Consider the following 22,930-nt stretch of genomic DNA (forward strand, 5'->3'; position numbering starts at 1 on the left):
GAGGGCACACTGATAATGTCTCTGTGACACTGTGTGATTCTGTACCAGCTGATGCTGTGACTTCCTACACGCATCTCAGACAGTTGTTTACAGAACATTCAGTTTTGTGTGATTAATATATAAGGGCCTTCTCAGAGAAGGCCTGTTAGACATTTTCTCTGCTTCTGTTCTGGTGGGGTCTCCCTGTTGCAACTTGTAATAAACCGGATTGATTTCTGATTGATTTGATCAACGACTGCTCTCCTTTTGGTTCACCTGGAATTTCCCATTACAACTACAGCACACGTAAGTTTCATGCACACACACACACACACACACACAGCCATTCTGTCTCAGACTCGAGTAATACCATGATAAATGTCACATCAATCTCTGTTAGTGGTAACTGACACCAAAATCCAGCAAGCTGAATAGCCTACATGGCATGAAGAGACGTCAGAACAGATGAGTCTCTCCTCTGTGTTTTCTCATCTGGAACTATAAACTGCTTGGATGGAGCGGTCTCTTAGGTGTTACTAGAACTGTAGTGATGTCTGTTTCATTAACTTTAGAGTGCTGTGCTAACACTGAATGATTGGCCTCTCCTCTACTTGCTGAGATGGAGTTTGATGAATCTGGATGATGGACTAGAAAGTAATTCAAATGGTTTGTATGGTAACTAAACTGCCATTTTGTTAGGTTTCACAATATTCCGATGGCTTTTTCTCTCTCCCTTCAATCTTTGCATTCTCCCCCTTCATAGTTACCTTTTATTTTATGTGGCCTTTATGTATACAGGGGGTCTCATTGACATCAAATTATATTTGGCAAGAGAGACCGATTCTTCCAATCTCTTGCATTTTGATGATGGTCCAAAGGGACAGTGACCTTTTTGGGTGATAAACCCACAATGGTCATATAATCAGAGACCCTGTGACCTCTAACATCACCATGGTGACCTCAGAGATGACCCCAGCACATACCCACTAACCTCTAACCTCTGACCTTTGTCACTTCCTGGTTTTATTATCCTGTGAGGTTTGGCCTTAGGCCCCTTTCTGATTAATGCATGAAGCAGGTGAAGAGGAAGACTGAGGGAAAGGGCATGCTGTTCTGGAGGATAAAAAATCGGTGGGTGGGCCTGGAGACTGGGGGAGCTATTGATCGGTGGTGGAATACAGTAATGGTATAGTAATGTTTAAAAGGTTTTGTACTGGACAAGGGTTGTTATGGTGTGCCTATTTTCTTGTGATTGTGGATAGTAATCTTGTGATGGCTTGGATGCAGGGAGAACATGTTGCATTTTTCATAATGGTCACCCACGACTTTGTGGCCACGCACGACTCCAACACCATCATTAAGTTTGCAGACGACACAACGGTGGTAGGCCTGATCACCGATGACGGTGAGACAGCATACAGGGAGGAGGTCAGAGACCTGGCGGTGTGGTGCCAGGACAACAACCTTTCCCTCAACGTCAGCAAGACAAAGGAGCTGATCATGGACTACAGGAAACGGAGGGCCGAGCACGCCCCCATCCACCTCGACAGGGCTGTAGTGTCGCAGGTCGAGAGCTTCAAGTTCCTCGGTGTCCACCTCACTAAAGAATTATCATGGTCCACACACACCAACACAGTCGTGAAGAGGGCACAACAACGCCTCTTCCCCCTCAGGAGGCTGAAAAGATTTGGCATGGTCCCTCAGATCCTCGAAAAGTTATATTGCTGCACCATTGAGAGCAACTTGATTGGCTGCATCACTGCTTGGTATGGCAACTGCTTGGCATCTGACTGCAAGGTGCTACAGAGGGTAGTGCTTACTGCCTAGTACATCACTAGGGCCGAGCTCTCTGCTATCCAGGACCTCTATACCAGGCGGTTGTCAGAGGAAGGCCATAAAAATTGTCAAAGACTCCCAAGTCATAGACTCTCTGCTACCGCACAGCAAGCGGTACGAATGCATCAAGTCTGGAACCAACAGCACCTTAAACAGTTTCTACCCCCAAGCCATAAGACTGCTGAACAGTTAATCAAATGGCTACCCGGACTATTTGCATTGACCACCTATTTTCGATAGTATATATTTTTTTGTTGCACTGACTCTCTAGCACTGGCTCTATGCACACTTACTAGACTTTACCCACACACTCACACATACTACACTGACACTCCAACACACACACTACATATGGTCACACAAACAAAACGGACACACACATAGACTCACTTTCACACTCTTTCACACTCTTCACATACACTGCTGCTGCTCTGTTTATTTTCTATCCTGATTGCCTAGTCACTTTTACCCCTACCTACATGTACATACTGAATTACCTCAACTACATTGTACCCCTACTGGTACTCCTTGTATATAGCCTCGTTATTTTATTGTTACTATTTTTATTTAGCAAATATTTTTCTTACTTGTTGGGAATGGGCTCGTAAGTAAATATTTGACGGTAAAGTCTACACCTGTTGTATTCGGCGCATGTGACCAATACATCTGATTTGAAAACAATCACAGTTACTCAGAAATGATTTGATATTGAGATAAAAACGGCTGCATTGGACCTTTAAAAGCACAGACACCGGTAGGATTGTCAAACATTTGCCAGCCGACAGTACTTAGCACCTCTGAACAGATTGATGGAAGTCAATCTCTTTTGTGTTCACACAGCAAAGACCTTGGAAGTTGTCAGCCACTCAATCTTGTTAAAATACTCCAAACCAGAAGGTGGCAGTAGCGTTGCTTGGCAATGCATATCCGTGTGTATTGCTTATGGTCTAGATTCCAAGCTATCTGCGCTAATGTTGATATTTTGTAGAAAGCCCTTGTTAATACTAGCCAGATGACCACAGCTAGATAACTACAGTGGCTTGCGAAAGTATTCACCCCCCTTGGCATTTTTCCTATTTTGTTGCCTTACAACCTGGAATTTAAATGGATTTTTTGGGGGGTTTGTATCATTTGATTTACATTTGATTCACCCCCCCCCAAATTCAATACTTTGTAGAGCCACATTTAGCAGCAATTACATCTGCAAGTCTCTTGGAGTATGTCTCTATAAGCTTGGCACATCTAGCCACTGGGATTTTTGCCCATTCTTCAAGGCAAAACTGCTCCAGCTCCTTCAAGTTGGATGGGTTCCACTGGTGTACAGCAATCTTTAAGTCATACCACAGATTCTCAATTGGATTGAGGTCTGGGCTTTGACTAGGCCATTCCAAGACATTTAAATGTATCCCCTTAAACCACTTGAGTGTTGCTTTAGCAGTATGCTTAGAGTCATTGTCCGGCTGGAAGGTGAACCTCCGTCCCAGTCTCAAATCTCTGGAAGACTGAAACAGGTTTCCCTCAAGAATTCCCCTGTATTTAGTGCCATCCATCATTCCTTCAATTCTGACCAGTTTCCCAGTCCCTGCCGATGAAAAACATCCCCACAGCATGATGCTGCCACCACTATGCTTCACTGTGGGGATGGTGTTCTCTGGGTGATGAGAGGTGTTGAGTTTGCGCCAGACATAGCGTTTTCCTTGATGGCCAAAAAGCTAGGTTTTAGTCTCATCTGACCAGAGTACCTTCTTCCGTATGCTTGGGGAGTCTCCCACATGCCATTTGGCGAACACCAAACATGTTTGCTTATTTTTTTTTTAAGCAATGGCTTTTTTTCTGGCCACTCTTCCGTAAAGCCCAGCTCTGTTGAGTGTACGGCTTAAAGTGGTCCTATGGACAGATACTCCAATCTCCGCTGTGGAGCTTTGCAGCTCCTTCAGGGTTATCTTTGGTCTCTTTGTTGCCTCTGATTAATGCCCTCCTTGCCTGGTCTTGAGTTTTGATGGGCGGCCCTCTCTTGGCAGGTTTGTTGTGGTGCCATATTCTTTCAATTTTTTATAATGGATTTAATGGTGCTCCGTGGGATGTTCAAAGTTTCAGATATTTTTTTATAACCCAACCCTGATCTGTACTTCTCCACAACTTTGTCCCTGACCTGTTTGGAGAGCTCCTTGGTCTTCATGGTGCCGCTTGCTTGGTGGTGCCCCTTGCTTAGTGGTGTTGCAGACTCTGGGGCCTTTCAGAACAGGTGTATATATATAGTGAGATCATGTGACAGATCATGTGACACTTAGATTGCACACACTTTATTTAACTAATTATGTAACTTCAGAAGGTAATTGGTTGCACCAGATCTTATTTATGGGCTTCATAGCTGTTATGATGAGTTTCTGGTATTAAGAAGTTCAGGATCAGATGGAGATTTGATTCAGTCATTATTTAATGGTTACAATAATGGATTCAATGACAGGAGGGATGGACATAGCCTCCTGCCATCTGAATGACAAAAATAGAAATACAAAATCTTTCTGTTCCACATACAGTTTATGAGTTCTAATTCATTAATGAATCTTGTATCACAAATCATCATAACAATCCCTCATTTTCTTTATTTTTGTTGTTGCAAGAAGAATTCCATTAATATAACATTAATTGAACCAAACCTCCTGACATCATCCCAGAAAAGACATTGATTCATGACAATTTGTAAGTTACATGGAAATTATAATATATTCAAATGAATATATCCCAATAAAAATAACTTCAGTCTTGCTTTCCATGTTCCTTCAGAGGAACCCTAAGCTTTTCTCTTGTCACTTGGGGCGCTATCTGATCGACTGAGATAGTCTTGTTTCCACATCTTCAATCCTGTAAAACTTAAATTCCACGTTATACAGTTCCAACTTTACATTCCCCATTCCTCAATCAACATTATCAATGAACTCTACACTGGAATAACATGATATAGATGAAGAATTAGTACTCTTAATACCTTCCTGTATGTCTCTAATATTTCCCATATCTTTATTTAAATTCCCAAGACATTCCTAATCCTGATGTCAAGCATGTACAACATCATTCTCCCCCTATAATCGCATACATCTTTATGTACTATAATGTACTATTATGTACTATGCGATTATCAATTGCATATTTTTCAGACCCAATTGTTTGAAAATCCAAGACTGTTAATATGTACAATATTTGAAGAAAAAAACGTAATTAAGCTCCATGTGTGTGCTCCTTTAAGACTTATCATCTTTGACCCGTTAAAACCCCCTAAAATCAAAAGAACAACCCCATATAACCATTGTAATAGGTGGGTTGTGTGTGGTTATTTGAAAAACCCAATTGGAAAAACAAAAAACAAAAATATCCAGGCCCTATTTAATTTGTTAGCTCCCTTTTACAACCTAATTATAAGACTGCCACATTTTACAAACTGCTCCCCCTAGCCCACAGACTTGGAAAACATTCCAATGAGATATAAGGAAATCCCCATTGTCCTGGAAGAGAAAGTATACATTTCGTTAACATTCATTTACAATCAGCAATCCCAAAATATTAATTACACCCCAAAACATGATTTTATTTAACCACGTAAGCCAGTTGAGAACAAGTTCTAATTTACAACTGTGACCTGGCCAAGATAAAGCAAAGCAGTGCGATAAAAACAACAACACAGAGTTACATATGGGGTAAACAAAACATAAAGTCAAAAATACAACAGAAAATATATATACAGTGTGTGCAAATGTAGCAAGTTATGGAGGTAAGGCAATAAATTAGTATTAACACTGGAAGGATAGATGTGCAAGAGATGATGTGCAAATAGAGATACTGGGGAGCAAATGAGCAAAATAAATAACAATATGGGGATGAGGTAGTTGGGTGGGCTAATTTCAGATGGGCTGTGTACAGGTGCAGTGATCGGTAAGGAGCTCTGACAACTGATGCTTAAAGTTAGTGAGGGAGATAAGAGTCTCCAGCTTCAGAGATTTTTGCAGTTCGTTCCAGTCATTCGCAGCAGAGAACTGGAAGGAATGGCGGCCAAAGGAGGTGCTGGCTTTGGGGATGACCAGTGACATATACCTGCTGGAGCGCAGACTACGGGTGGGTGTTGCTATGGTGACCAGTGAGCTAAGATAAGGCGGGGATTTGCCTAGCAGTGATTTATAGATGGCCTGGAGCCAGTGGGTTTGGCGACGAATATGTAGTGAGGACCAGCCAACAAGAGCGTACAGGTCACAGTGGTGGGTAGTATATGGGGCTTTGGTGACAAAACGGATGGCACTGTGATAGACTACATCCAATTTGCTGAGTAGAGTGTTGGAGGCTAATGCTTAATGTGAGTCTGGAAGGAGAGTTTACAGTCTAACCAGACACCTAGGTATTTGTAGTTGTCCACATACTCTAGGTCAGACCCGTCGAGAGTAGTGATTCTAGTCGGGTGGGCGGGTGCCAGCAGCGTTCGATTGAAGAGCATGCATTTAGTTTTACTTGTGTTTAAGAGCAGTTGGAGGCTACGGAAGGAGTGTTGTATGGCATTGAAGCTCGTTTGGAGGTTTGTTAACACAGTGTCCAATGAAGGGCCAGATGTATACAAAATGGTGTCGCTAATTTTAGAAAGAAAGGGTCCAGATTGTCTAGCCCAGATGATTTGTAGGGGTCCAGATTTTGCAGCTCTTTCAGAACATCAGCTGTCTGAATTTGTGTGAAGGAGAAGTGGGGGGGGCATGGGCGCAGGAGGAGGAAAAGGGGGGAGTTTATTCTCCATGGACTGTACAGTGTCCCAAAACGTTTTGGAGTTAGTGCTACAGGATGCAAATTTCAGTTTGAAAAAGCTAGCCTTTGCTTTCCTAACTGCTTGTGTATATTGGTTCCTAACTTCCCTGAAAAGTTGCATATCTAGGGGGCTATTCGATGCTAATACAGTACGCCACAGGATGTTTTTGTGCTGGTCAAGGGCAGTCAAGTCTGAGGAGAACCAGGGGCTAAATCTGTTCTTAGTTCTGAATTTTTTGAATGGGGCATGCTTATTTAAGATTGAGAGGAAAGCACTTTTAAAGAACAACCAGGCATCCTCTACTGACGAAATGAGATCGATATCCATCCAGGATACCTGGGCCAGGTCAATTAGGAAGGCCTGCTCGCTAAAGTGTTTTAGGGAGCATTTGACAGTGATGAGGGGTGGTCGTTTGACCGCGGACCCGTTACGGACGCAGGCAATAAGGCAGTGATCGATGAGATCCTGGTTGAAGACAGCATAGGTGTATTTAGAGGGTAAGTTAGTCAGGATGATATCTATAAGGGTGCCCATGTTTACAGATTTAGGGTTGTACCTGGTAGGTTCCTTGATAATTTGTGTTAGATTGAGGGCATCTAGTTTGGATTGTAGGATGTTAAGCATATCCCATTTTAGCGCACCAAGCAGTACGAACTCTGAGGATAGATGGGGGGAAATCAATTCACATATGGTGTCTAGGGCACAGCTGGGGGCTGAGGGGGGTCTGTAGCAAGCGGCAACAGTGAGAGACTTATTTCTGGAAAGGTGGATTTTTAGAAGTAGGAGCTCAAACTGTTTGGGCACAGACCTGGATAGTATGATAGAGCTCTGCAGGCTATCTATACAGTAGATTGCAACTCCACCCCCTTTGGCAGTTCTATCTAGATGGAAAATGTTGTAGTTGGGGATGGACATTTTTGAATTTTAGGTGGCCTTCCTAAACCAGGATTCAGACACTGCTAGAACATCAGGGTTGGCGGAGTATGCTAACGCAGTGAATAACTCAAACTTAGGGAGGAGGCTTCTGATGTTAACATGCAAAAAACCAAAGCTTTTACGGTTACAGAAGTCAACAAATGATAGCTCCTGGGGAGTAGGAGTGATACTGGGGGCTGCAGGGTCTGGGTTAACCTCTACATCACCAGAGGAACAGAGGAGGACTAGAATAAGGATACGGCTAAAGGCTTTAAGAACTGGTCTTCTAGTGCGTCGGGTACAGAGAATAAAAGGGGCAGATTTCCGGGCGTTGTAGAATAGATTTAGGGCATTATGTACAGACAAGGATATGGAAGGATATGAGTACAGTGGAGGTAAACCTAAGCGTTGGGTAACAGTGAAAGAGATAGCATCATTGGAGGCACCGATTGAGCCGGTCTCCGCGTGTATGGGGGGGTGGAACAAAGGAGCTATTTGAGGCAGTTTGAGAGGGACTTGGGGCTCTACAGTGAAATTGTATAATAAGAACTACCTGGAACAGCAATAGGCAAGGCATATTGACATGGGAGAGAGACATAAAGCAATCACAGGTGTTAATTCGAGAGAGCTAAGACAACAACTGGTAATGGCGATGAAAGTTTGGGCTGAGGCTAAACATATAAACAGGACAGCGTACCGTGTAAAGGAACAGTCCAGCAGGCATCAGCTGTGCAGCTGAGTGATCATAAGGTCCAGTGAACAGCAATATGTGAGTCCGAGAGCAGTTCGAATTGGTGCTACAGCACAGGCTAGCAGAAAGCACGGCTGTTGTTTGCGTGTGCTAGCGGGCCAGGGCTAGCAGATGGATCTTTGTGGTTGTCGCAACGGGAAGCCTGTTGAAACCACAGACGATTACGTCGGCTGACCAGTCGTGATGGATCGGCGGGGCTCCGTAGGAGGTCCCGTCCGGTTGACAGAGAGGTAGATAGCCGGGAGATGGGCCTGACTCGAGGCTAGCTCAAGGCTGATTAGCCAACAACAACATCCATTTGGTGCGATGATCCGGTGTTAAAGGTCCAGTGATTCAGTGATTCCGGCAGAAAAACCGATATGTTCTGGGTCGATAACGCGCTGTGCAGACTGGCCGATAATAGTCCAGGCTAGAGCTGGCTGGTAGGTAGTGCAGGCCACAGACAATGGTGAAAATCCGCTAACGGTGGCTAATAGCAAGTAGCTAGTTACTCCCGTCCGGTAGACAGAGAGGTAGATAGCCGGGATATGGGCCTGGCTCGAGGCTAGCTCAAGTTTAACTGGTGCTTGCTTCGGGGGCATTGCTGATTAGCCAACAGCAACATCCATTCGGATGCGGCTAGCTATAATATAATAATAATAATATGCCATTTAGCAGACGCTTTTATCCAAAGCGACTTACAGTCATGCGTGCATACATTTTTACGTATGGGTGGTCCCGGGGATCGAACCCACTACCCTGGCGTTACAAGCACCATGCTCTACCAGTTGAGCTACAGAAGCATGGCGCTCTACCAATTGAGCTACAGAGGTATCCGGTGTTAATGTCCAGTGATTCAGTTATTCCGGCAGAAAATCCAATGTTCTGGGTGAAAACCGCTAACGGTGGCTAATAGCAAGTAGCTAGTTAGCTGGCTAGCTAGTTTCAACTGGAAATTCTAGATTAAAGGTAAGTCAATAATAGAATCCGTTACACATTGAGTGAGGCGGGTTGCAGGAAAGTATATTTAGTAGAAGGATGAAAAGTGTGATAGGGAAATATGTACGAAAAATACAAAAAAATAAAAAAAACAGGCTATTTACACAGACAAACAAGAGTACACGACCGCACTGCTACGCCATCTTGGTCAACAGATGCATATACAGTGAGGGAAAAAAGTATTTGATCCCCTGCTGATTTTGTACGTTTGCCCACTGACAAAGACATGATCAGTCTATAATTTTAATGGTATGTTTATTTGAACAGTGAGAGACAGAATAACAACAAAAAAATCCAGAAAAACGCATGTCAAAAATGTTATAAATTGATTTGCATTTTAATGAGGGAAATAAATATTTGACCCCTCTGCAAAACATGACTTAGTACTTGGTGGCAAAACCCTTGTTGGCAATCACAGAGGTCAGACGTTTCTTGTAGTTGGCCACCAGGTTTGCACACATCTCAGGAGGGATTTTGTTCGACTCCTCTTTGCAGATCTTCTCCAAGTCATTAAGGTTTCGAGGCTGACGTTTGGCAACTCGAACCTTCAGCTCCCTCCACAGATTTTCTATGGGATTAAGGTCTGGAGACTGGCTAGGCCACTCCAGGACCTTAATGTGCTGCTTCTTGAGCCACTCCTTTGTTGCCTTGGCCGTGTGTTTTGGGTCATTGTCATGCTGGAATACCCATCCACGACCCATTTTCAATGCCCTGGCTGAGGGAAGGAGGTTCTCACCCAAGATTTGACGGTACATGGCCCCGTCCATCGTCCCTTTGATGCGGTGAAGTTGTCCTGTCCCCTTAGCAGAAAACACCCCCAAAGCATAATGTTTCCACCTACATGTTTGACGGTGGGGATGGTGTTCTTGGGTTCATAGGCAGCATTCCTCCTCCTCCAAACACGGCGAGTTGAGTTGATGCCAAAGAGCTCGATTTTGGTCTCATCTGACCACAACACTTTCACCCAGTTCTCTTCTGAATCATTCAGATGTTCATTGGCAAACTTCAGACGGCCCTGTATATGTGCTTTCTTGAGCAGGGGGACCTTGCGGGCGCTGCAGGATTTCAGTCCTTCACGGCGTAGTGTGTTACCAATTGTTTTCTTGGTGACTATGGTCCCAGCTGCCTTGAGATCATTGACAAGATCCTCCCGTGTAGTTCTGGGCTGATTCCTCACCGTTCACATGATCATTGCAACTCCACGAGGTGAGATCTTGCATGGAGCCCCAGGCCGAGGGAGATTGACAGTCTTTTGTGTTTCTTCCATTTGCGAATAATCGCACCAACTGTTGTCACCTTCTCACCAAGCTGCTTGGCGATGATGTTGTAGCCCATTCCAGCCTTGTGTAGGTCTACAATCTTGTCCCTGACATCCTTGGAGAGCTCTTTGGTCTTGGCCATGGTGGAGAGTTTGGAATCTGATTGATTGATTGCTTCTGTGGACAGGTGTCTTTTATACAGGTAACAAACTGAGATTAGGAGCACTCCCTTTAAGAGTGTGCTCCTAATCTCAGCTCATTACCTGTATAAAAGACACCTGGGAGCCAGAAATCTTTCTGATTGAGAGGGGGTCAAATACTTATTTCCCTCATTAAAATGCAAATCAATTTATAACATTTCTTACATGCGATTTTCTGGATTTTTGTTGTTGTTATTCTGTCTCTCACTGTTCAAATAAACCTACCATTAAAATTATAGACTGATCATTTCTTTGTCAGTGGGCAAACGTACAAAATCAGCAGGGGATCAAATACTTTTTTCCCTCACTGTATACCCTGTCCTATCTCACATCAATAATGGTTTGTTTTAATCTAATTCCTCATAACTACTCCATGAGAAGATTACATACAATCTCTCAAAAGATGAAAACCACTCAAGTTTTTCTGAGTTTACAATGAGAATCTTTAATTGATTACCCTTCAGACTTCATCTTCTGTAATTCTCACAATGATTATTCAAGCCCTAAACCGGCTCCTTTTGATCCCATATCAAAGTATCCTAGTATCGTTACTAGATCAACAACATAGGAAATATCTGTTTCCCCTTATATTGTTCCTGTCACCGCTCGAAATGTCCTATTTTATTTATTTATATAATAAATTACTCCGCGTAAGGAAACTGTGATATTTTATCCCAGGCATCTATTAAAAAAATAGTTTGAGACGTTGTCTCCTACTTCTCCCTTAACATATACTGTAGGGGACTTCCATCAATCCTGGAAAGAAAAAAAAACAACAGCAAAAAACTCCTACTCAGAACACATCAGATAATACCACGTTTCATTAAGTTCACTACACCTTCCAATATAAACCTATAATCCCTTTCTGGTAATGTAATCGTCTCCACTTGTTGCATTGATGTTTTAAAATAACAACCTATTGTTTAATAACTTCAGAACGTACAAACAATGTTTACTACTCCATCAGTGTCACGATCGTCAGGGAGAGACCAAGGCGCAGCGTTGAAGGTGAACATATTTATTATTATACTGATCACACGATCAAAACAACAGACGAATACGTGATGTCTACGGTTTAACACAAAACCAAATAAGAACAAGAAACCACAAACACAAAGTGAAAGACAGACAGTTAAATATGTCTCCCAATCAGAGACAACCAGCTGACACTCGTTGCCTCTGATTGGGAGTCACTCAGGCCAACATAGAAATACAAACATAGAATTACACACCCTGGCTCAACATAACAGTGTCCCCAGAGCCAGGGCGTGACAGTACCCCCCCCTAAAGGCGCGGACTCCGACCGCGCCAACTAAATACCACAGGGGAGGGACCGGGTGGGCACTCCGCCTTGGCGGCGGATCCGGCTCCGGGCCTGATCCCCACTCCCTCTCCAACCCCCCAAAGTACCCCTGGTCCGGTCTGGCCCCGCTGGCCGGAGCTGGACTGCACACTGATGGAGCGGATTGCTCTAGCTCGGCGTAACGCATCTGACCGGTGCCGGACCAGGCACCAGTGGAACAGGCACGGGCCGTGCCGGACCGACGACGCACACCACTGGCTTGGTGTGGGGAACAGGCACGGGCCGTGCTGGACTGACGACGCACACCACTGGCTTGGTGTGGGGAGCAGGAGCGGGCCGGACAGGGCTGACGATACGCACCACAGACTTGGTGCGGGGAGCAGGAATGGGCCGAGCCGGGCTGACGAAGCGCACCACTGACTTGGTGCGGGGAGCAGGACGGGCCGTGCCGGGCTGACGACGCGCACCACAGACTTGGTGCGGGGAGCAGGAACGGGCCGGACAGGGCTGACGAAACGCACCACAGACTTGGTGCGGGGAGCAGGAATGGGCCGGACTGGGCTGGCGACGCTCACCACAGACTTGGTGCGGAGAGCAGGAACGGGCCGGACAGGGCTGACGAAACGCACCACTGACTTGGTGCGGGGAGCAGGAATGGGCCGGGCCGAGCTGGCGATGCGCACCGTAGACTTGGTGCGAGTGGCAGGAACAGGCCGGACCGTACTGGGAACACACACCACTGGCCCTACGTGGGGATCAGGAACAGGCCGGACCGGACTGGCAACACACGCCAGTACCTCTCGCCGTGCCTCTACATCTTCCACCCCTCTTCGACCAGTGGCCCCCGTAACCTGGCGGCCTCCTCTGCCAATCCGCTGGGCCGCTCTGCCGCGGTCTCATGCTGGCCCGTCGTCCACGGCGTTAGCCCCCCCCTAAAAATTTTCTGGGCTTCACTCCTACCCGTGGCCAAGGTCTCCATGTCCCTCGCCAGCCGTTCGCCCTTCTGCCACAATGTCAAGCCCCTCTCCTCCTCATCCGGCTTGACCCAGTCGAGGAGGCGAAGGAGATCTGTTAGAGATCTCCCTGGCGATGGCTCCTGGACACGCTGCTTGGTCACATCTTGGTGGTTTCTTCTGTCACGATCGTCAGGGAGAGACCAAGGCGCAGCGTTGAAGGTGAACATATTTATTATTATACTGATCACACGATCAAAACAACAGACGAATACGTGATGTCTACGGTTTAACACAAAACCAAATAAGAACAAGAAACCACAAACACAAAGTGAAAGACAGACAGTTAAATATGTCTCCCAATCAGAGACAACCAGCTGACACTCGTTGCCTCTGATTGGGAGTCACTCAGGCCAACATAGAAATACAAACATAGAATTACACACCCTGGCTCAACATAACAGTGTCCCCAGAGCCAGGGCGTGACAATCAGCCTAATAGTAAAAACCACCTCCCATTGTTCAACATACCAGAAACAGATTACCGTTGTTAGAATTAATGAACTGTCTGCATCACTCACTGTTGTTTAAACAAACTATAGAATTTAATAATAATAATCAAAAATTGTCAAAGAACGTTCCATATTCAACTATCTGGATATGTGCTCCACCTTATCATCTTACTAAATCATGGCATTAGTAAATTCTATCCACAAACCACTACTCCCTAATAACATGTTTTCATTCACATAACTAGAAAGCATTATTTTATGCTTCAAACAATCCAATATTTCTCATCACCCAATTAACCTACTTTCCTTGTCAAACAATCCAATTCAACATTTCTCATCTCCCAATTAACCTACTTTTATTTTCAAACACAGAAAACCCTCTACAATCTCTATTATCCTCTACCGCTGTCTTTCCATCTAACGGTACTTTAACAGATGACAAATTATTGTGAAATTATAGTCAAAACAAACAAAACATCTATTCACAGAGATGCAACTTTAATTACTCTCCGCTATGGGTTGGTAAGACAATCTCTTTCGTATAATCTTATCAATTCAACCAGTGATTCAGGTCAACAGCATCAATGTAACAGTTTTGCTTCCTTCCCTACATGGGCTTGAACCAGGTACCCTCTGCACACATTAAAAATAGTCACCCTCGAAGCACCGTTACCCGTCGCTCCACAAACTCTGCGGTCCTTGCAAAGTAAGGCAAACAACTACTTCCAGGTCGCAGAGCAAGTTACGTCACCACTCTAAACGCCACTAGTTCGCACCACTAACTAGCTAGCCCTTTCACACCGGTAACATTCACCCCCCTTTGACTTCCTCAGCAACCATTGATCCGTGTACACCAAACGTAACCCATAATGTCCCTTACTGCTCTCTCACGTTCAGCGAGCCCCATTCGCTAACACCCGCAGACAAAAACATGGAAACTCTTCCATTCTTAGACCAAATAAAACCCATTCTCAAACAGCGTTTCTGCATTCACCTCTATCGTAGGGTTTAAAAACTAACTTAACACCTTTCACAATCCTAAATTGCTGTAGTAGCTTCATGTTTGGTTCAGTTTATCTGTTATGATATTGTGTCAGTAATACTTCTGTAGTGACCTCAACCAAAAGTTGCTATATTCCTCAGTCAATGTTATTTTTCATACTCTGCTTCCTTCCAACACTGCTTCATTATCACTGGTGTTTGTTTAACACTCTATTTATTCTCTTTGTCCCCTTGCTTTACTTCCCATTAAGATAAGACATTCACTTCTCTATGCGTCTTCACTACACCCTTATTTTCCCCTGTTATCAACTAAGATCATAGCCACAGCTCTTGTGAAACCACCAATCCGCCATTATTAGAATACAGCAGATCTAGGTAACTGTCCTTTCTAAGTAGGCTAAAAGCAATAATTGACATTTGCTGTAGTTGACAAGCATATATTGAATTTATATCCTTAGTATCAATATCCAATTTATGGATTGACATTACGCCCCCATTCTCACTCGTTTAGTACTCTAGTATCTGTCTAAGCAACACATACCAACAGTAGAATTACACTCTGAAACCCAGATTTGTTTACTCTATGCCATTGCCCCAATGCTATTGAAATGACACAGACATCCCACAAATAGCGCAATTACAATGGTTTGTCGTCTTACCATCTGATACAAAATTAAGGTCTTGAGGATAGTCATTATCTGTCCATGCTGACCTATCACTAAGATATGGTTCCACATAGAAAACCCCTAATTTAATTAACATCCATTTGCACATTGTCTGATTTTCACTACTTTTACAAGAGACTTGTTCTAAATGCGGATTTGCCTGTAATAATTTCGTAATTTCCTTTCTCTGTCTTTGAGGTAAATGAAGCTCTGATGTACTCTTAATGGTGACTGTTTTTCCAGATACCGGTCTAATAAGCTGGCCATCCATTACTTCTATTAGTTCATGCAATATTAGTAATCAAATACTTCAATCAAATCCCCACCTTGATCTTTATTAAAATTTTGTTTGCCTATTTTGTCTTTGGTGCTATGATTCAACAGGTTCACTTGTATCTGCTCTGAGTCTTCCACCCCCCAAAAAAAAACGTATTCTCTCCTAACCAAGGTATTCAAACCTAATGATGATACAACACATCAGAGGTCCATAACCTATTTCGTCTCGTTAAGGACTTGAACCTCAACAACTTTATAATGATTTTTCCCATTAATGGCCTCAAACCTCTCTGTCCATAATCTCGTCTTGTTAAGGACTTGAACCCTTGAACCTCAACAACTTTATAATGATTTTTCACATTAAAGGCCTCAAACCTCTCTCTTTATAATGTTTTTACACATCAAGGGCCTCAAACCCAATCATTTATAATGCCTTTAAACATTAAGGGCCTTAAACCCAATCATTTATAATGCCTTTAAACATTAAGGGCCTTGAACCCAATCATATCCTTTGTTTTCCACTCATTTATCTGAACACACCCTATTTTGAATCACAGTACCATTTCATTTCTTCTAATTTGCTATTCTCCTTACCCCCTTTACATAATTCAATACCACTCATCCTTCCCCTTTAAAATATTGATTTTAAACGTTCGTTACAGCTCAGATTTTGACATAATCAAAGAAATGAAAGTCTGCTTACCTGTTAGTTCGGCTGTAAACTGCATCCTGTTCGTTCAGATGCCAATCTGTTATGATGAGTTTCTGGTATTGAGAAGTTCAGGATGCAAGATAGTATGCTACACAGATGGAGATTTGATTCAGTCATTATTTAATGGTTACAATAATGGATTCAATGACAGGAGGTACGGACATAGCCTCCTGCCATCTGAATGACTTCCATACAAAATATCTCAGTTTATATAATGCTCTCCCAATCTACTTCTGTCCCACACAGTTGCTAACCATCATTGAATGTCACTCATCTACCACCATATCATCCACCTACTTGGTATCGTGTGGCACCCTAGCCAGGCCATTCCATCACGCACCCCTCCTAAGATTAGCAACAGTGGCCCCCAATCTATCTTGGCACACTGACCTTCTGACCTCCCCTCCGTGACCGACACAACACATGGCTTGTCCTTGTCCTCTGTCCCACATACAGCTTATGAGTTCTACATACATTAATGAATTATCACAAATCATCATAACAATAGCAAAGGGGGTGAATACATATGCCCGCACCACTTTTCCATGATTTATTCTTTAGAATTATTTGAAAAAAGTTATTTTTTTCATTTCACTTCACCAATTTGGACTATTTTGTGTATGTCCATTACATGAAATCCAAATAAAAGTGCATTTAAATTACAGGTTGTAATGCAACAAAATAGGAAAAACGCCAAGGGGGATGAATACTTTTGCAAGGCACTGTACCTAGCAAGATGACGAAGGAACAATTTAATTCACTCTCCATAATCCATACTGCCAGTGCCAGCCCATAGCCAAATGTTTTGCTAGCTAATGTTAGCATACTCGCTAGCTTGCAGAACAATTAGCTAGCTAGCTAAGGACACTGCACTAACTCGGCAGCTAACACTGTTTCATGGAAACTAGCTAATCCATTGTGATTTAATTATAAAATCAATACTAGCTACAGTGGTTAGCTAGCTTGGCGGAAGTATTAAATGTTGTGTGCATTACGTCTGTGCACTTAGCTAGCTACCATCCCGTAGCTTCATTGCATATGAAGTGTGACTGGCTCATCCATGGATGTACAGAGAAAATGTTTGTGCTCAAAGTCAAGTTGTTGGTGACTGATGAGCATTGCGATTCTACAAGTAGAATTGGTAGGTTCGTCGCTATCCGGATCCGGCACGCAGCAGGTACTGCTTTTGTTCTAGCAAGAGAAGGAACAGCCTACCACTGTGATAAGTACATCTCAGCAGTCTATCGGCAGTGAGATTCTCTCGGTGTGTTTCATGCTTTAGAGGAAGGAGTGTGAATGTGTGTGCGTGTTTCCGTGTTTTGTTTGTGTGTGTGTATGTGAGTGTGCATGTGCTTGCACGTGTGTCTGTTATCGCAAACACAGGTCCATTTCCTCCAGGCTTGTTGGCACAGCACTAAGCTAACATGGCAGCTAGCCTCATGTCTGTCTGCGTCACACAAGGTGAGGAGAATTAGTAAGAAAACTCCACACCTGCAGAAATGAGTAGGGCCAGGAGTTTCTTCTCGCCGCATAAAAAAGGAGATGTTTTATTGTCACATACACCAGATATGTGCAGTGAAATGTGTTGTTTTACAGGGTCCGCCATAGTAGTAGGGTTAAGTCGACATCAACAGATTTTTCACCTTGTGTATTCTGTTACTGGCCCAACGCTCTAACCGCTAGGTTACCTGCTGCGCTGATTAAGAAAAACTCATTGCACTACATTTTTATGACATGTGACAGGTATAGATTTAAGTCTCTCCTCTCTCTGTTTCTTTTTCTCTCCCAGCTCAAACATTAAGTGCTAATATAATCAGCCCTGTCTGGCCAGTGGTAATTAAAGTGTTCGTTATTTAATTATGTTTGGCTAATGCCTGCTTGAATGCAATCTAGGTGATTTATGTAAATGACTGCACCCTATTATAGAGTTTTACAGTGTTGTAGATATAATTAGTGTCAGGACATTAGTTTTAGGTTCACCTCACAGCATGGGGGTAGCTTCCATGGAAATCCTAGAATTGTAAAAAGCACCTTAGACCACGGCAGTTTAACTACACCCTCATGTGTACACTCAATATGGCCGGCCGTCCATACATCACAGATCCATTTGAATAAGGATGTCACGCATGTGCGTGTGTAATGATCAATTCACAGGCATCTATAAACACAACAGGTGCTCTCATACACACCTGAGGAATGCAGAGGCATCCGACTGATGGAAGCGTTTCTCATCGTCAGGATACATGTGCATTGTGCGATGCTGCCAGGGACAGAAGTCTCACTGAGTCTGAGAAAAATGACGGCGACGCAGTCTCCATCACTAATACTACTGACAGCATGGAGAGAGAGAAAGAGAGCAAGAGAATACGAGTGAGAGAGTAAGTTATGAGAGAGAATGGCAGAGAAAGAGAGAGGGGAGAGAATGGTAGAAAATGACAGGGAGAAAGAGAGATAGAGAGAGAGCAGAGATCAAGGAGAGAGAATGCATGAGGAAAGAGAAGAGTCTTGGTTCAGGTTTAGTAATCAGAGCTTCTTCCTCCACACAAGGAAGGAAATAAATTGGTCTTCCACTTTTTAGAAGTTGTTCTTTCATTTCTCTCTCTCTCTCTCTCTCTCTCTGAACTCCTCCCTCTAGACTCTTTCCAGGGATTTCTTTCAGAGTTCTCTCTGCTCAGCCACAGCCACATAAAATAGCTTTTTAAACAGGAGCATAAAAGATAGTAAGGACAGCAAGACCGAGACAACTGTTAAGTTGCGTCAATTCAAATCTGGTATTAGGAACAAAAGAGGTCAATACACGTCTTCTAAAATAGACTAGTATTTTAATTAATGCAAACACTTCAATGGTAAATATGATGTTCGTATATACGGGTCCACTGAAATACCACGCAGGGCACTCAGAGAACTAAGCCATTGTTATGAGTTCTTCTTAAAATACTCTGACAGAGATAGTTCCCGCTCCCTGCTGGGCCTATCAGGGTAGAGGTTGGGCGTGGTTTAGACTTGCCAAACCTATCGCTGGCGCTCAGGCTGGTCCCAGCCTCTTGGCGCTCCACTGTTGCACACTGTTGCCAGGCATCTAGTTGTTTTGCAACTTATCCAGAAAGTCAGCACTTTTGCAGTACACGTCCTTGGACGGTTCACAGACAACAAAGAGCAGTGTAGTCTAGTATTTTGAGACACAAGTTCTTATCTCATCCTACCCCCTAACGTTCCTCACATGAATCACAGCTTGTTATGTGAAACAATTTATATCAGTACAGTACAAACCTTCTATGTTTAATCACCAATGCATTCCTTCTAAGCTATTCATCACATCCAGCTATGAGAAAACAAATCCCCACACAACGATCAAGACAACAACACCTCAACATGTAGCAGCACCTTGCACGATACAACACAGTGTTAGCAGAAAGTCACAACCTTGTCTTAACGTTTCCCATCTTTTTGATTCGGCTTATCCTTATAGAAGAAACTACAGCGTTTTTTTTTTTTTACAGTTTGGACTTTCATTCAGCCAGTTCTTCTTAGTTGACAAGGCTGCCGTTACTCCTCAAATCAAATCAAACTTTCTTTATAGAGCACATTTCTTACAGGGGATGCATTTCAAGTGCTTAAGAAATAAAATAACAAAAACACTATTTCCTAAAATTAGACAAATTAAAATGGTAAGACAATAACACAACAACAGTGGACCTGAGAGTCTAATGGATTAAAATGAATCAAAATAATTAAGATATACCGAGTGGGATCAAGTAAATAAAATAGATAGTATGACTAAAAGCATCCTAAGTAAAAGCACGGCTAAAAAGGTGTGTCTACGGCAGGCTGTTCCAAAGGCCAGAACCGTAGTGGCTGAAGGCAGCCTCACCAAGCATTTGGGTTCTGACCTGTGCAACAACTAAAAGGCCTGTGCCAGAGGATCTAAGGGACCGAGCACATATCTTACAAGCATGTCAGACATGTATTTGGGTGCAAGATCACATAGTGCTTTAAAAATCAATAAAGCTATTTTAAAATCCATTCTAAAACTACCAGGCAACCATTGCAGGGACTTTGAAATAGGTGTTATGTGTGCTCACCTTCTGGTCTTAGTAAGCGCATGTGCTGCTGCATTTAGAATAAATTTGGAAGACCAGACAGGAGAGCATTGCAATAATCAAGCCTGCTAGTGATAAAACCATGCATTAGTCTCTCAGTGTGGGCCTGACAGAAAAACGGACGCACTTTGGCAATATTTCTGAAGTGCTAAAAAGCTGATTTTGTCACATAACGGGCCTCAAAATGTAGGTTAGTCTAAAATCACACTTATGTTTTTAGCCTGGTGGGTGGTATCTAGTGCCAGAGAATGTAAAAGTGATGTCCGTTTCTCTCTATGGGCCTTAGCACCAATAACCAGAACTTCAGTTCTGTCTTGGTTCAGCTGTAGAAAGTTTTGTGCCATCCATATTTTTATATCAGTGACACATTCAACAGTGTAATTGAAGGCAGAAGGACTCCACAGTCTCTCAGGACTCATGTTCTTGCTGTTAGACTGGTCTGACATAACCTCATCATAGTGTACTGAAGGTCTATATTCCTCATCCACTTTATTATATGTGCCCTTACCTGTTGCTCATCCCTTTCATCTTTCTCCCCTCCTTCACACTCCTCTTCTCCTCACTCATGGTTCAGAAAACACACGTTTTAATTGGTGGTGGCAACCCTGTTGTTGTTGGATCCAGTATGTCATTGGCCAGCTCAGACTTCCTCTCTAAACCTCGCCTCTCCCTACTTCTCCACTCTTCCGTCAAGGTCCTAAATGGATGGGATCCCTGAAGAATCCAGTCAGCTTTCTTTTCACCGATCCACTCACTGAACTTCCATGTTGTCATTTGCACAAACAAAACAAAACAAGTTTGTCGCATTTCTCTGTCTCACATTGTTTCTAATTGATTTACAGTTAACCGTCAAACTGCAAATTGACAGCCTGGATTCACACCTAGCATCAGATCATCGTGCTGTGAAACAGCTGCTCCATACAGTCTCCCATTAGCTGTAATACAGTCATATCCCCATAGAGACAGTTTAACAGCAGAGCAGTAACATTAACACCAGGCTACTGAGGTGTGACTGTCTGTCTATCTGTCTGTCTACTACAGGACACTGTAACCTGCCCCATATAGGGCTAACCGAATGATCAAGACACAACGTGATAGCCTTGACTGTGACCCTCAATGCCACTGTAACTCACTCTGTGTGTGTGTGTGTGTGTGTGTGTGTGTGAATGTGCACCTGCATGCATATATGTGTACATGCGCCTGCATGCTTGTGTGTGTGTGTGCCCGCATACCAACATGTGTTTGTCATAGCAGTGTTGGCCAAAACTGCTTAGCCATGGCTGAGGGTTGAGGTGATGAAACATTGTGTAACAGCCAGGCAGCAGTGTGTGAGCCGTACGGACCCAGCCAGGACAGTTATACTGTTGATAGCAGTGATCAAAGTCAACCTAGTGGGGACACACTTACACACCCTGAGCATGTAAATAAAGGGGAAAACTCAATATCCTTCCAATAATCTTTCACTTCATAACATGTTGTCTCCAAGCAAGAATCTTCATACTGTTATATAAACATGTCCTGTCCTTTGTCTTTCAGAACAAAGTGTTGATCATTGATGCGCTGAAGGTCAAGCTGCAGGTAAGACAAATAGCTTTTTTTAACTTTATCGCAATTTCATTTCATTATTGAATAGTGTGTGTTTGTTCAGCTGTCTTGCTGTCTGTTTGTATCTGTGTGTGTGCGTGTGTGTGTGTGTGTGTTTGTGTGTGCCAAATCACTGTCAGTGTCAGCAGATGCCAATATTCTGCTGTTCCAGCATTGTCCTCTCTGTGAAAATACTCTGCATATGTCTCCATCCCCCGACAGACAGAGGTAGGATGACGTCAGCTTAAACAAGGCTTTAATGAAGTCCATCGTTTATCTCTAACAGTCGATTAGCCCCGCTGGGTTCCAGACTGAAGACATTGTCCCAAATCGCACCCTATTCCCTATTTAGTGTGTTACTTTTGACCAAGGCCCATAGGGTTCTGGTCAAAAGTAGTGCACTATAAAGGAAATGGGGCGCCATTTGAGACGTAGCCTGAAGACTCTCTGTAGATATTACACTGTCCATTAGGTTTATTCTGTTCTGTTTGTCAGACAGACACACACAGTATTGTGTAATCTGTAATCATGCAGATGTAGGATTTTAATAAGAGCCAGTTTGCTACAGCAGGAATAGAATCCTGCAGCAACAGGAAATGTGATTTATTAAGAGACATGTTTTTTAGGGGTTGATACATTTTTCGTAAGGGAAAATCAAGTCTAAAATTTCAAAGTGGAAATTACAAACTTCAAAAGCCTTTTTAAACCTCAAATACACTACATGTTTTAAATGTCCTGCATTGCAGAAGATAGGAGCTGTTTGTGTCCATTGCTTAGTTCAAAGACACCAATCACACTTCTGGTGTCAACCTGATTTCACATAAAAGAAGCTGAAGTTCTTTGAAAGTAGGAAAGGTAATCATGATAGACTGAACATGACTGCAATTGTTCCACACTTTGTGATGTGTTGGCCATCTTCCATGTAACAGGTTATTGTCTACATGAATATAACTGACAGAACCTTTGGCATAGCTGTCAGATGAAAGGAATGGATATCAATCTGTGTGTGTCTGTGTGTGCATGCATGTGTTCACTTGTGTGTGTATATACTTGCATGTTTGCATGTCTGTGTGTGTCTGTGTGTCCACGCCTTTGTATCTATGTGTCTGTCTGTCTCATCTCC

At 43.3% G+C, this 22,930-nt stretch overlaps 1 protein-coding gene across 1 annotated transcript in view; it reads left to right on the forward strand.

Annotated features, from left to right (window-relative positions):
• Window positions 1–22,930, forward strand: part of LOC121551815 (ras-related protein Rab-26) — a 151,283-nt gene that overhangs the window by 40,926 nt on the left and 87,427 nt on the right. Inside the window, exon 3 of the mRNA XM_041864546.2 lies at window positions 21,760–21,801. Within this exon, the coding sequence (XP_041720480.1) occupies window positions 21,760–21,801 (42 nt within the window). The remainder of the gene's footprint in view (window positions 1–21,759; window positions 21,802–22,930) is intronic.

This window comes from Coregonus clupeaformis, unplaced genomic scaffold, assembly GCF_020615455.1.
Source record: "Coregonus clupeaformis isolate EN_2021a unplaced genomic scaffold, ASM2061545v1 scaf0086, whole genome shotgun sequence".
In the NCBI taxonomy this organism is placed as follows: domain Eukaryota; kingdom Metazoa; phylum Chordata; class Actinopteri; order Salmoniformes; family Salmonidae; genus Coregonus; species Coregonus clupeaformis.